This window comes from Sceloporus occidentalis, unplaced genomic scaffold, assembly GCF_023333645.1.
Source record: "Sceloporus occidentalis isolate IW3139 unplaced genomic scaffold, rSceOcc1.0.p SCAF_10, whole genome shotgun sequence".
Lineage (NCBI taxonomy): Eukaryota > Metazoa > Chordata > Lepidosauria > Squamata > Phrynosomatidae > Sceloporus > Sceloporus occidentalis.
The window spans coordinates 35429931-35445453 of record NW_028316990.1 but is presented as its reverse complement, the minus strand read 5'-3'; the positions used below and the strand labels follow the sequence as shown (position 1 = coordinate 35445453).

The window sequence follows — 15523 nt, the reverse complement described above, 5'->3', positions numbered from 1 at the left end:
ATTTATTTCCTCAAGTATTATGCAGAAATTGGGAGCGTATTACATGCCCTCCAACTGGCCTGATTTGACAGGGACCGTCCTGATTAATCCTCTGGCATCACACTTTCTTCAGCTCAACTGTTCCAGTCTATCTCTCCTCCTCCCGCTTTCCCCCTTTGTTCTCAGCTTACTTCAGTTGTTGCAAACCAAGTGAAAAGTGCAAAGGTAGTTTGCACTCAGCTCAGGAAGTGGAGAGGAAAAAGAGATATTTGAATCTTGCCCTTCTCAGTTGACTCAGGTGAAAGGAAACCACTGCAGTCAGGCTCCTAGCTTATGTGTTCTTCCCTTTTAATAATGTCTGCTATCTTGACCACACACTGATGTTGCATGGCCATACAAACCCTGGTTTTCATCTATGAAATGTTGGAGGGTATCCAGTATCCAGTGTGGTGTGGTGGTTTGAGCATTGGACTACAACTCTGAAGACCAGGGTTTGAATCCCAGTTCAGGCATGGAAATCCACTGGGGCAAGTCACGCTCCTTCAGCCTCAGAGGAAAGCAATGGCAAGCCCTGTCTGAGCAAATCTTAGCAAAAAAACCTCTGATAGGTTCACCATAGGATTGCCGTACATTGGAAACTACTTGAAGGTACACAACAACAACATTACACGACACATATTGAGCCTGTTCCCAGTAATTGGAGGCCTTGAAAGGTGTTTACTCACCCCTTCTCTTTCACCTGTAAACTTCAAGAAGAGAGATCGCCAGTTGTCATGCTGAGTTTTCCCTTGCTATCTCTCACTCAGGGAATCTTCCCTAGCAGTTAGAAAGAGGAAAAACAGGGATAATCAGCCACTGCAAGCATTTCATCCCCTTCCAGCTTTTTCTTTGCTTTTAGAGAACATCCAACATTGTGAGAAGATTAAGCCAAGCTGCTTTATGCATGGCAGATGTCTCAAGTAGCTGGCTAGACTCTGAGTTTCAGAGGACTAGTACCTTTTCTCAAGATGACATGGCTCACATATTAAGGCAGGTTTTCACCATTTGACAACAACCCAAAAATGACTGAATATATCCCAAGAGTGGCATACTCTGAGAGCTAAGATGAGAAGTGTCTGAGTATTACGAAGAAGGCATATCAATCCAGTGTTAACCCAGAAAGCTGAGAGCAGAGCACTTGGAGAGGTTCAGACAATAAGTTCCCCCAAGTAGTCTTATCTAAATACAGTCCCAAAGTAAAAGTCCTGAAGAGACTGAAAAGGAGGCATCCCAAGTTATGCACCCTAAGACTAGTACATAATCCCTGAAGTATTAATGTGGGCAGTGACAAAGCATAGAGTGCATTAAGACTTAGAAAGGGGAATACAGTGATGACTGATGAGAGACAAAAGCTGGCATCCTGTTCAGTAACTCCAACGTCATAAACCTGACTTGCAACACTGAATTATTCCGGTTCATGATTATGGTCATTATACAATCACAAAAACCAAAAGTTCTAAAATTGAAGCCTTGCAGCCATATGAACACAGCTAGTTCTTTCTAAGGCACTGGAGAGTGGGGCTACAGAGTAACAACATACCCAATAGATTTTTGGGGGTTTTTTGGGCTATGTGGCCATGTCCTAGAAGAGTTTATTCCTGATGTTTCACCAGCATCTGTGGCTGGCATCTGTGGCTTCATTTCTCAGAAGATGCCAGCCACAGATGCTGGCGAAACATCAGGAATAAACTCTTCTAGAACATGGCTACATGACCCAAAAAAACCCACACAAATCTGTAGATGCTGGCCATGAAAGCCTTCGACTTGAACATACCCGGGCATGCTGAGCCAGGCAGCTGCAATAGGATTTGGACAGCATCCTATAGGGATCTCTGCAGCTGTCCGGCTCAGCATGCCCCATGACTAAGGATAGGTCTGGGTACGTCATTACTCAGCCCCTGTGAGGCTTCAAGTCTAGGCTTTTGGATAGGACACACTGGAGCTACATCTCTGCAGCTATGCCTCCCAATGCAGAATCTCAGCCACAAATTTGTAAGATAAAAAAAACGACCCCAGAAAGTCCTTTTGTATACAAGGAAATGTTGGACATATGGAGAGAAAACCTTTGGGAGGAAAGTGCATTGCCGTGACCCTTCATATCCTTCCGTGTTTGTCGTAAGGATCACTCCCAGCTTTCTCTCCAGCCTCCCAGATGTTGCCCAACATCTGTCCAAGCATAATCCATGCGAAGATTAAAACAGAAGAAATGAGAATAAAGGGGCTTCAGAAAGGGCTGGGGGAATTCAGCATCCTATCAGGCGTGTGCCCCTTTCTGCAATGAAAAGCTGCCTGCATAGAATGTGCTGCAATGTTTGTCCATCTTTTATTTTATTTTCACATGCTTTCCCTGCTGAGATTTGGAACCAGAGGGTCAGTACAAGGTAATAGGTGGGCTTTAGACGGGGAATTTGGGAGAGAAGGGACTGTCTGTAGTGAACTGTATCACTGCTACTGAAATCCTGACCAAAACCTACCTTGACTAACAGAAAGGAAAAAGCAACAGACCCCAAGATATCATTAGCTTGACTCTTTAGCACCAGAAAGATCCAGCATCAGGGACAGAGAGGAAGATAACAGTTTGTTATTTTCCGCCAAGGCTCACTCTTTCTCTCCATTACCATCCTTTCGCCTCGTAATAATTACCTTGGGCATCTTGCTGCTGTCGGTTGCCCTCTGACCAACCTGCAGGGAAGGCAGCCTTCCTTGTTGTGCCATCTCCAGCCGTTCCTTGTGATGCACACATTATCTTGAGATTACACTCGCTGTGGCTCCGCCGTTTCCTCTGTGACAACCTGGAATTAAACCTGCCATTAGCAGAGCGTGCTGGGCATAAATATGAATTTTGCCTGGCCGCTTTTTGTTATTCATGTCAGGAGTTCTGCATGCCGCTTCCTGATAGTGCATAATGACCATCTCCTGCCTGAGGCAACTTCTTGCATGCCGACGCAATAGAGGCAGAGGTCACTGGAGTCTATCTATTCTCTTGTTAAACTCTTTTCTTGCCCTTCATGTCAAAGTCTACAGAACCCCAGGATCCAGAAGACTTGCTCGGCCATTGAAAGCAATTGGGTGACCTTGCCTAAGTCACACTCTTTCTCAGCCTCAAAGGAAGGCAATCCCCTCTGAGCCAGTCATTCCAACAAACCCCATGATAGGGTTGCATTAGAGTCACCATAAATCAGAGATGACTTGAAGATACACAACAACAACAGCAATAAAACAACATCAACCTGCTTTTCAGTGACTGATCAAGGATAATTTTTTTTATGCAGGTAGCTATGTAGAATTGTGGGGTTTGTGTGCAGTGCCATTGGATTGTGCTGTCCGTAGCATAGTGCCACTGTGTTGTGATGTCCTTAGTGCAGTGCCACTTCATTGAGGGGTCAGTAGTGCAATGCTACTGTGTTGAGGTGTCCAAAGTGCAGTGCCACTGTCTTGAGGTCTTTGTAGTATAGTGCCACTGCATTGCAGGCTCTGCAGTACAGTGCTGTTGCATTGTGACATCGGTACTGTGATGCCAGTGTGTTACCGTGCCTTAACGCAGTGCCACAGTGTTGTGCTGTCTGAAATGCGGTGCCACTGCATTGTGGTGTCCTTAGTGCAGTGAACTTCTCTTACAGTAGAGACAGTCTCCCTAGCATTTAAGTGAAGTCTCTTTTCATATAATTTGAACTCAGTGGTTTGTGTTCTAGTCTCTGGAGCAGCAAAATACAAGCTAGCTCCATCTAGTTCACACAAAAGTCTGCAGACACAGTAAGTGTTAAGCATTCCACTCCGGGCATCCATTTGGCCGCCTGCTTTCACCTCCAAATCCCTCTCCCCAGTGTATTTGAATATTAGTGCTGCAAACTAGGGGTTGGGAACCCGTCTTTGCTGAAGCAAACATATATAAGTTTGCTCTGAACCCACCTCCTGTGGCCCTGTCAAAGAAGTCGTGCTGCTGTTAAGCCACATTCTTGATAGTCTGGAAAATTTGGATGCCCTCCAATATAAATAAGGAATGTTAATGAGGTTCAGTCACTCACATAAATAATGTTGATTTCCATCAGCTAGAAAAATCAAACGCTGGGCAAGAGGGAGGTTGAAAAAGATCCACTTAATATGATTACCAAAAGCTGTCTGTTATTGCGCTGCCATGTGTTTGCCCTGTTGAAAATATACACACAGCACGACAACATTGATGCCAACACAGCACGTGCCGAGCCGTTTGGGAGCCAGTTTTAGCCAAGTAGGAACAGTTGCCCCTCCATGGACATTGTCATGGAAAAACCACCAAGAGTCTCACGTCTTCCAAAACTATCAGGTTTCAGAGACGGCACAAAATCCTGGTTTGTGTCAAAACACATACACACAGTTTAGAATTGAACAAATCCAGGAAGAGGAGGCCAGATTAGGAAAGGAAAAAGGGGTGAGCGATTGGGGAAATGGCAGCTTATGATGGATGAGAAACACAAAGATGTCAAGCGTTATTTCTACTGCAGTCTCGGGAAAGAACTTGAATCGTTCCTTCTTATCATTAGTTCTAAATAAATGCAAACATTTCCCTGTCTCCAGCCATTAAAAAAGAAAGAAATTTGACAGCCACAACTATTTCTTTTTTTAAAAGATAATAAATTCCCTGCAATGCCGGCCTTAAACTAAACTAGCCGACTGGTCCCTAATTTGTCCCCCAATTGCATTTTGTTTCTCTCGTCGTTCCAATAAAAGCAACTTTCAAATTGCCGAGCGTTTGCTCTTACTTTTGTGGCTTCGCAGGCATCGGCGCACCTTTGCTTGTCAATTCCTCCTCCAGCCGTCTGCCCAATCCAATGCGGCTGCTGTTGCCTCAGCAACTGGCCTGCCGTTGCGGGGAAAAGAAGCCTGTCGCACGGCGGAGAAGAAAACAGCCCTGCAGCATTTCCATTTAGTCAATAGGGTTGCATCATTAAAAATAATATGGCCACTCTAAAACATCATCCAGTCGCAGGAACAATTTGTCTAATCGTGGGGACAGTAAGTGGAATAAAACTTCAAGCGTTCTTGCCTTAGTTGCACTGGAATCATCATTCTCAGAATCTGTTTTGTTCCAGTTTGTACACTGGGCAATTGCTAACCCATCCGCTATATATTTCAATGTTTGCACGCCTCTGGAAAGAAGGCTGTAGAGATCTTGCCATGCTCAACTCATGCCTAGCATCTGCTACTCATACCTTTGTGTGCTTTACCTCTTGCATTTGTTGCTGGCTCTAGCACACAAAATCCTCTCTCCTGACACCCATCCTTACTGTTTCTGACTCTTTCAAACACAGTGTAGACTCACATATACTTTCCCCCCGGCAAATATATATCCTGATCTTTCTAACACCAGGGGACCCATAGTGACGATCATATATTAAGTGGTAAAGGTCTACGTTTAAAAGGGAAGTAAGCTTTAGTACTGGGATTGTTAGAGTGAAAACCAGAAGGTTTGCTTTAATGGTTGTGTAGAAGAGGGAATTTCAGCAAATGTTCACTCTTACCTAGTTGCACAACAAGCAGTATCTGCTGCAATTCCCTCTTCTACACAACTATTAACAGTTCTAGTTTTCACTCTGGCAACCCTTTACTACACACACACACACAGAGAGAGAGAGAGAGAGAGAGAGAGAGAGAGAGAGAGAGAGAAAGCTGACAACTAGAACCTCTGAAGGCACTTGTGAATCTGAAAGATGGGGAAACCTAGCCACCTGAAAATTGCAATCATCACTACCTAGTTTGTGTGATCCCATTGCTTAAAGATGCATTAGAGCACTACCATCCAAAATCATCAATTCCAATAGCTTCTTTCTCATTTTGAGAATGTCATCTCCCTACTTTTTTTATCTGCTTCCCTATTTAGGCTTAGCTGAAATCAATACTAGACTGATGACCTACTGAGTTTTACTAGCTTCCTTATTTTTGTGAATGCATTGACCCAATTCCTGCATCCGACACAACTATGATGGTGGAGTTCCAGCATTGTAGCTATATCAAATGATACACACACACCAAATCTACCTTTTCAACCTGGCAATGCGCTAACCAAAGGGTTTCCAAGGCACTGCAGACTGAAGTGCTAGGAAGTGGCATTTGCAGTTCTCTCCTAGTCATGAGGCCGATAGGGAATTATAACAAGGATCCTACCTCTGACTGTCACACTGGAGATTGTTGGTGGAAGGAGTGGAGAACAGAACCCCGTTCCTTGCAGTAGCAGCTGCTTGACAAATGAAGATGGGAGGATTTTCACAGTCCCTAGATGTTCCCTAAACTATTGCACTTGTAGGGGTTGTACGCACAAACCAGTCATGAAAGTGTAACTCTATACAGTCAGAACTGTGATCATGAATACTAGCCATACAAAATGATAACGGTAGCACAACTCTTTGAACCTGACTCTGCCATAGGATTAAAATCAGTCCAAGCCCTGCCTAAATAAAAAGGTCTAAACCTGCTGCAGAGAGAGAGCAAGGAGAGGGTTGACTGAACCTCTCATAGGACGGTTTTCCATAGTCTATAGTAGTGATTCCCAAACTCTGGTCCTCCAGATGCTTTGGACCTCAGCTCCCATAAACCTCAGCTATCTTGGCCAATGGTCTGGGTTTGTGGGAACTGGAAAGCCAAAGTTTGGGCCTCAGTGGACTAGGGGCAACTACTGAGAAAGGCTCAATGGACAAGTGGGTGAATATCCAGTGGTGTGTTGTTTTTTCACAAATCCACCTCTTTCTCTCAAACTGCAGGCGACTGATTCAGACTATGAGGACGAGCTGCCCAAGCACTCTTTTGTCAACCATTACATGAGCGACCCCACATACTACAATTCCTGGAAACGGCAGCAAAAGGGCACCAAGCCCCCGACGCCCTACAGGTATGAAGAGTGTGTCACAAGCGAGGCTGAACCTTACTTCCAGACTGTCATCACAACACAGAGCTCAGGCGGGGTGTACACCCCGACAGGACAGCCTGCCCCAGGCTCACGGACTCCAGTGACAGGCTTCTCCTCCTTCGTCTGACGCCGGTGCAAAGGAACCAGCGCCACGAAGGCTCAGCCGCTTGCCAAACCTGGAGACCGCCGCCACCCAACCGGAGGACTGTGTGCGTGAGAGGTGCAGTGAAAACTGTGGGGTACATTTCTCTTTATCAGGGTAGAATGGATGTAAATGTGAATGTTTCGTTTTCTTTTCCAAGACAATCAACTCTTTACGACGCGGAGCCGACCTAGCGGAACTTGCTTTGGTTTCATTTTTCTAAGAAAAAGAAAACCCACAAAAACTGATAATTTTAACCACTTTGGAATATAATTTAAGGGGAATTTTTTTAAAAAAATAAAAATAAAAATGTTGCTTTTGTAATGCTGCTTTGGGAAGCAGCTTGCTACGGGTTGGGCGTTTTTTCTTTCCCTTTTTCCCAAGCCAAGGAGATGAATTCAGTTCTTGTGGATTGGGTTGCACTGTTGTGATGTAACTGAAGGTGAATCCATACTGTTCCCCCAAACGCTCTCCTTTTCTCCTATCAACCAGGTTAATTTGGAAACACAAGAGAGAGAAAGGGTTCTAAGAACAGTTCTCTCCCTGCATTTCTCTCTCTCTCTCCTGGTTGTTTCTGCCTTCGAAGCACCAGCCGAATCACTTTGTCTCAATATAGTGTCTCTCGCAGTGCCTCCAAGGTTCACTCCTGGAAGTGTTTGATCAACTGTCTCTTATTTTCATTTCTATTCTGTTCCAACCGAGCTTGTTGTGTTCCACAAAATATTGCCCTCCCCAAGGTTTCGCTGTTAGATGAGTCAGTGTGAAAGCAGCATCAGACGAAACATCTGAGGAAGGATGCTGATGAGGTTTGAATTTTGCTCTTCTCGTGGGTCTGATTTCTCCTCCGTCGACTGCATGTGCCAATGTCCATTTTAAATCAAGAAAGGGGGGGGAAAGAGGTTCCTTTGAATGAAAATGTGGTGTTTGTGAACTGATAAGGAGAACGCACTAGTGGAACAACACTTCTGTCATGTTCAAAGGTGTCCTTCCATGCCAAGGAAAGCAACCCCACTTCTCCTTATCCGCTGCCTCAGTGGGATACTGGTCTGCAGCTCTGTTTTAAAAACAAGTACATGTTGACACCAGATTTGTTTGATTTTTTTTAAAAGATGTATATTTTTAATGATTTTTTTTAAATACAAAGACACATCATACTCTACCGGGTGATCTCTTTTTGCTATCCATAGGTGCCTTTTCATGACTACTCAAGATACTTATGTGATAGAAGCAGGCATAGATATGAATGAAACCACAGGGTTACAGATTACCTTGTGTTCCTGATTCCCACCCAGTACTTAGAGCTTTGTCCCTAGGAAAGGCTGTTTTGTTCTTCTCTCTGTTGTAGGCTGCCTTGTCTTTGACCCACAAGGATGGAGCCAGCTCCTTTTTGCCAAGGCCCATTATGTTTAACGCTGGGTTGTATACTGGAAAAGAGGATGCTGATTCCCAGTCCAAGCATCAGGCTTAGCAGGAGCCACATGACACAGCCATCTTGAAACAGGAAAGGCTATTGTCAATAAATTGGGTCTCTAGAATTGCTGCTGCCCTTGGACTCTTCAGAACAAGTATTCTGCTCATCCCTAAAGTTTGCCTGTGAACATCATCTCTGGGCCTCCATCAGTACCCACAACAGAAGAGTACAACAGCGGTGCTGTTATAATGTTCTTGTTCCTTTTCAGTGCTTTCCATTGCAAGGTTGCTAGGACATTCCCATCTGTGTCCATTCGGGAGGGATAAGGAGATGCATTGGCAAGCCTTGTTAGCATGGCTTCTCCTTCTTTGGGCTCCTTCGCTGCTGTTCCTCCCTCTGCCCTGAGATTAATCTGTGGCAAGCAAAAACGTATGCTTTGCTAAACATTTGAATGGATCAAGTGTTCTTTTCGCTGCAGATACACAGATTGGAAAGTCAACACATTAATCTTCTGTTCAGTAGGGTATGAAGCATCCATTAGTATCTCCTGGAGAAAAGTCCCGGTGCAGTATCTCATACTGTAGGAACAAAGGAGCACTTGCTTGACCTGCTTTCCACCAAAGCAAACGAAAAACTGCACAGAGTGGTAATTTCAGTGGAAAAAATAGGCAAACAGCCTCGATTTCTGTAATGCTCATATCGCTAGATGTCACAACATTTGAGTTTCACTTCATGAGGCCTGTGCACAAAACTTAAAATAGAAACTTGCAGGAATTCAGAAGTGCCAGATTCAGAATTAACTTTCTCTTAATTTCAGAATTAAATATCCAACATCCGCAAGTGTCATACCTCTGCCACTGAAGGTAAAGACTCCTGAAGTTAAGATCCTTCTCTGTGGGTTTAATGGGATCTTTGTGCAAAGAGGCAAGTGCTACAGAAAGACATCAGTCCAAGAGAGAGTTGTTGTTGTTGCTGTTGTTGTTTCCCTCCAGTTGCTGGTTCAATGCCTTCTAACCTGGGAGGCTCATCTTCCAGCACTATCTTTTGGTTCATTTTGTGATGTCTCATCATAGGGTTTTCAGGATAAAGGGCTTCAAGAGCAGATTACCATTGCCTTCCTCTGCACAGTACTAACTTCTTTAGAGTTAGCTACCGTGCCACTGCCATTTTCTCTGAGAGAGTCTCCCACTACAGTTATCCCGCAACAAAAGACCTGGCTGATGCAGAAGACCTACCCGGAGCAGTGCTACCAGTACTACAGGCTCTTATTTCATAGACGCACAGTCCCACCACCATGGAAAAGTACTACCAAGTTCAGAAAAGAGAGGGTGGCCTTAGCTAAATAAAAGTGACGAGGTGGAACTCGATGCAACATGTAAAAACAAGGGGTGAATCTGTGGTCTTTGTCTGCACATGAACATGATGGATATTGCTTTTGACATTCACATTCTGTATCTTGGGAAGGATGGAAACCCATGACCCTCCAGAGGTTATTGAACTGCAGCTCTGAGTCTTTCTCATTGCTGGTCATGCTGACTAGAGCTGATGGGCGTCACAGATCGACAACATCTGGAGAGCCAAAACATTCCAGTATCTGCAACCGAATCTACATGAGGGCTGTATCCAAACTCCACTGCATAGTATCCCTGCTTTGGTTTGACCCCTTTGCTGCCACACACACTTGTTTTAAGCGAAACTGAAATCAATTTGTAAAGTCACACAGGATCCCCTATTTTATAGCTACATCGGTGCAAGGAGGTGTTTCGACTGTGTGCAATAACATTTGGTTTGTGTCCAGCCTCACAACTGCAACAGCTGTGGGATTTTTTTCTATTCCTGCCATGCATGTGCGCATTCACTTAATCAAATAGCCATTGTTTCCCTGCTGCAAACCTATGTTTCTGTAATGTGAAGCCAGTAGAGCAGGGGAGGTGAAATGCCCCCCTGCAAATATGCGCAACAGTATGTACAAGGAGGTCTACATACAAATCCAAAACAGATGACACCACCTTTTCTGGACAGTGATACAAGGGACCTACTGTCCTATAGTAAAAATGATCAAGTGACCACTGACCAACCTGATCCCAGCCTCCCCCACCACCATCCTCACATCCCAATTCCGTCACAATCCCAATCCGGGGGTCAAACCACCCATATTAAAAAACTGGTCCTCCCCTAAAGCAGCAGAGTAAACCAGAGGCTTTTAAAAATTACCTTCAAGCCCTCGGGGATCGAAAGTAAGCGTTTTCACATCAGAACGAGAGAAACTCCAGTGGGATTGGGATCAAGGTAAGGATGCATTGTCAAGCCTGCGTAGCTTCAGCCTGGAAGGGAATAATAGAAAACTTCAATATATTTGGCACTTTCTTCCTCTATTATTAGAAGAAATTGTATACACTTGCTTATACAATGCATTCCCCCTTGAAATCCTATTACAATTTAGAGATACCAGTCCTGTAATTGTATTGGTTTAGTAGTGTGAGTTGGTTGAAAGAGCCCAGCTTCCTTCGGAGTCAGATGCAAAATAATGCGGATGTTTCTCTAATGCGAAGCCAGGTGTCTTTCTCTGAAGATGCCAGCCACAGATGCCGGCAAAAGGTCAGGAAGAAACTCTTCTAGAACGTAGCCACATAGTTTGGAAACCCCACAAAAAATATAGATGCCGGCCATGAAAGCCTTCGACTTCACCTGAGCAAGCGGATTGAACTTCCATGCAGAATTACTCTTTCTCCGTGTCACCAGATAGATAATTCTCCATTTTATCTCCTAGCAATGGCTAGCAATGTGCCACTTGAAGCTTAAAAGCACCCATAAAAATAATGGCTAGGCCCTGTCATTTGACTTTAGCTTCTGGCCTTGATGTATACTGTTCCTGAATACTGAGGTCCTATTGAGCTATAAAGACCAAACTATTGACAGGGCTGTCATTCCCTTATTTCCAGGAGCAACAGTATAGTTTATGGAGCCCAGACAGGACCATCTACCTACAAGGAGATTGCACCAAGAAACCCACTCTGCACCCTGAAACTTACAGACATTAACATCTATAACAACAGAACTTTGGGGTTTTTCTAAGGAGGGTTTATTCAAAGCAAATATGCCTTTGCCCTCCTAAGACTAAGACTTGCCCATGGTGGGTTTCCATGCTTCAGTGGTGATTCAAACCCTGGTATCCAGAGTCATAGTCCAGTGCGCATACCGCTACACCATGCTAGTTCCCAAAATGCGTTTCCTGGTTCCATTTCTCAATAGAGTTATTTAGGAGAAAGGGTTACACCAAGAGATGCGAAAACTAGCACTCCTGTCGGATTGCCTCTCACTATGCTTCTTTAGATAAATAGCTGGGGAAGAATGATGCATAAAAGTAAATGGACATTTAACCACCACCGTCCCTGTAAACCAGCACTTATAATGGAAACGGCTGCTCCTCTTTCCGGAGAGAGTTTTCCAAAAGTAAGGGCTATTGGCTTTATGACACGCTCCCTCCTTCCATTTGCCTTTCTAATGGAAGGTATCAAGGGTGATTCTTTTAAGACTTGATGACACTAACCGAGTAATTCCTGCTCTCCCAATCCCCATCTATCTCTGTAATCGTGTTGTTATTGGCTGCGTTTAGTCCGTTACAACTGAATCTGGAGAGGTTGGGCAATTGAAAGACAGAGAGCAGGATATCCTCCAGACACAGAAACTGAATTATTCTTTCCTCCCCTCATTTTCATATATCAGAGACTTGACAAGGCTGGGCATTGATATCCAGTAGCTCTAACAATAGGATTAATTGCGAAGGTTTTTATTATTATTATTATTTATCAGACCTGGATCAGAGATTACTGGTTCTGTCAAGAACATTTCCCTCTGTAACTAAAAACCTTAAGAATCATAATTTTGGTGGAATCAAGCCCAGATAAAAGCCATGCACCTTCTGTGGTCGAATTCAAAGATGGAGCCACGTTAGTTTGTAGAATCAGTATATGGAGGGATCTTGTAGCACCTTTGAGACTAAGGGCCTGAACAGAGAGGCCAAAATAATGCTGCTTCAGGTCACTTTGGAGGCATGCTGTTTAAATGATCCATACGTCCTAAGAGTTCACAAGCTGCGCCAATTCCACGCTCCAGACCTAAGGACTAGAGCGCAGCTTTGGCGCAGCTTCTGGCCTCTTAGGACGCATGCATCATTTAAACAGCATACCTCCAAAGTGACCCAAAGCAGCTTTATTTTGGCCTCTGTTCAGGCCCTTACTGAAAGAAAGAAATTGGCAGCATCAGCTTTCCTAGACTTCAGTCTACTTCCTCAGATCTGAAATGGGGATGGTGGGACAGAATGGCTTGTTGGAGCAGATGAGGCAGCTGCCGGAGAAGTGTTATCATTTCAATACAGTGAGGGTTAAGAATATTTCTAGTAGCTATTGTAGCAGCAGTATTTAAAATGGGAGTCATCATATCGGTGGTTTGAAGTAACCAGAAAATAGATCTTCTCTTATTTTCCAAAGGATGGTAACCCTAGGATATTCCATCTGCCCTCAAGGTTCTGCTTCCCAACAGGCCGCCTGTTTCTACCATGCGCCGTGCGTTCATTCTCTCCGCAGACACCGGCGCATTTCCCCCAGGCAACCTCTGTTAATTTGACACCTCTGCTGTGAGCACTGCACTCCAAACAGCAAAAACCCTGGACTCCCGATGCACTGCTGAGGAAGGAACGGCAGAGGGCATTGCTTTGCTTCCACCATTTAATAGACTGTGCATTGCCAGACTCCTCTCCCCAGCCATTTGGAAACACTTTGCAGAATAAATGATGAAAACGATGGTTTGGGGGAGGAAGGTGGTGATGGTCGATGCAAGGCACAGAGTGGTTTGTACTCATAGAACCATAATCTGCTCGGCAGGCTCCGCTCTCGGAAGGAAGAGATCCGAGGGTGAGTTTATAAACTCCGTAGTTTTTGCTAGACTGTGCTGCGTTCGGAAGCAGGCGCAGGAATCGGAAATTTGGAATGCTCCCATATAAATACTTTCCCTACTAATAGAGCATTAACATGACAGGAGAACTTTCAGTCATGTTATTGTTCTGTGTGTCTCTGTGTAAACTGTCTTGGAGTTGATCCCAACTCAAGGTGACCCTCTGGATCAAACCTCTCCAAGAGTCCTTGTTTTCCACTGCTCCGTTTAGGTCCTGTAAATTTAGTCTCATAACCTTCCTCTCAAAGCATTAAATGCCAAAGCCAGAATCATTGAGACTATAGGACTTCAGATTTCTATGCAGGACTGTGAAAATAGGACAGTGAAAAAAGCTGACAGGAAGAAACTCATTTGAAATACGGTTCTGGAGGAGAATTCTACCAATCACTATAGACTGCTAAAAAGACAAATGGAAGTGTATTAGAGCAGATCAAGCCTAGAAAAAAGGATGACTAAATGAGGCTGTTTTACTATGGACATATCATGAGATGATGTGACTCATTGGAAAAAAGGATAGCGCTTAGTAAAGTGGAAAGGAAAAAGGTAGACCATGATATGTGTGCATCGATTCTGGAATTTATCACATGAAGGAGATCAAGAGTTTATCCTGTGAATATCCTGGAAAAACCATGAAATGAGTATTAAAAGATATATTAATTTAGCCTTTCTTTTAAATTATTATTATTACCTTTATTTGAATAATGCCATAGGCTTTACATAGTGCTTTATGGCGCACAATCTAAAACTACAAACAAGATTATAATATAAAGGCAATACTATAAAAGTGTAAATTAATACAAATAATATGGTCATAATATCAAGACAAAAGTTGGAAGGCTCCCCTGAATAGAATAGTCCTTAATTTAGTCTAAAGAGGTGGTGGTCAAAAGAGAAAGAACGGTCAAAAATGAGGCATGGCATTAAAGGGGCATTGGGAAAGGAAAAAGGATAATGTTATAACCCTGATACCAACAAAACCTGACAGATAAAGCCTTCTTCCTTGCATCAAATATGAATTCTCTGGTAGCCAAAAGAAACAGAAGAGGGAGAGGAAACAGCAAGGAAAGCGCATTGTGCGCCACTCAGTTTAATCTCCCAAACATGACTGCTGTCAGCTTAGAATACAGAACCAAAGCAGTGTGCCACTTTGAAAAACTAATCTCACTTTAACCCTATCGCTGCATAGGAGCCCTTACTTTTAGCGCTTGGCTGGGACAGTCCTGGAGAACTCAACCTGCTCCCATTATTTTTTAATGGGAAATCCCACATATCCTTCTCTTCCCCAACGCACCATTCCCAAGGTTTGCTTCTAACAAAGAACACATTTTTTTCCAGGAATGTGCATGCGCCGTTTGCTTTATGCTTATTTGTTTTAAACCTGGCCAAGTGCGCTCTTGATCAGCCAGCTTAGGACAGTGAAAAGGAAAGGCAGGCAGAAATCCCAAGCTCTTATTTCTGGACCATAAAGTCTTATCACCACCCACTGCTTTCCCATTCAAGTCATCCTGCCATGCTTCCCGAAGCAAATTCAGCTTTAAACTTGCTGTTATGACAACAACTGTCCCTCTTGAAAACGGATTAGTCCGTCCTTCTCTGTGTTATGGACTGAAGCAATCATTCTTGGCATTTATACAGCAGTGTCCAAATGAATGAGGGAAGAACAAAAGGGCAATGCCCAACTATTGCCAGGTCAAGAGTATACAAAGACCTGTGATTTCGGGGCCAAAACCTGAGACTTGGGGAGAAATCCTTGTGATGTAAGAGGGGAACATGTCATTAAGCATTGCACAGAATGTAATATTCAGATTAAAAAGAACAACACATCTACATAATGAGTAAAATATATACAGAGACAGACTTGCTTCCTTCTCAAGCCCTGAGATTTCTCGCCCTGGAGTTTATCACACCGAGGCTCATTTCAGCATGAAAGAAAGATTAAAGTGCATTTAAAGCATCCCACAAATAAAGGGGAAATGGCGAGTCATTGCACCAATGATCATCACATGCAATTGTGCAAATAAAGCGATATCGGGAAGGCACTGTCACTGAAATCCCAAAAGTAATGATGGGTTTTGTGTGACGGCGTGTGAAATTGTTTTGCATAAGAACGTGATTTTTC

At 43.8% G+C, this 15523-nt stretch overlaps 1 protein-coding gene across 3 annotated transcripts in view; it reads left to right on the top strand.

Annotated features, from left to right (window-relative positions):
* SDK1 (sidekick cell adhesion molecule 1) overlaps window positions 1–8177 on the top strand; it is a 445458-nt gene extending 437281 nt beyond the window's left edge. For all 3 annotated transcript variants that reach the window (XM_089477071.1, XM_089477072.1, XM_089477069.1), the window contains exon 45: window positions 6753–8177. In XM_089477071.1, the coding sequence (XP_089333197.1) occupies window positions 6753–7025 (273 nt within the window). In that variant the 3' untranslated portion in view covers window positions 7026–8177. The remainder of the gene's footprint in view (window positions 1–6752) is intronic.
* The last annotated feature ends 7346 nt before the right edge of the window (window positions 8178–15523 follow it).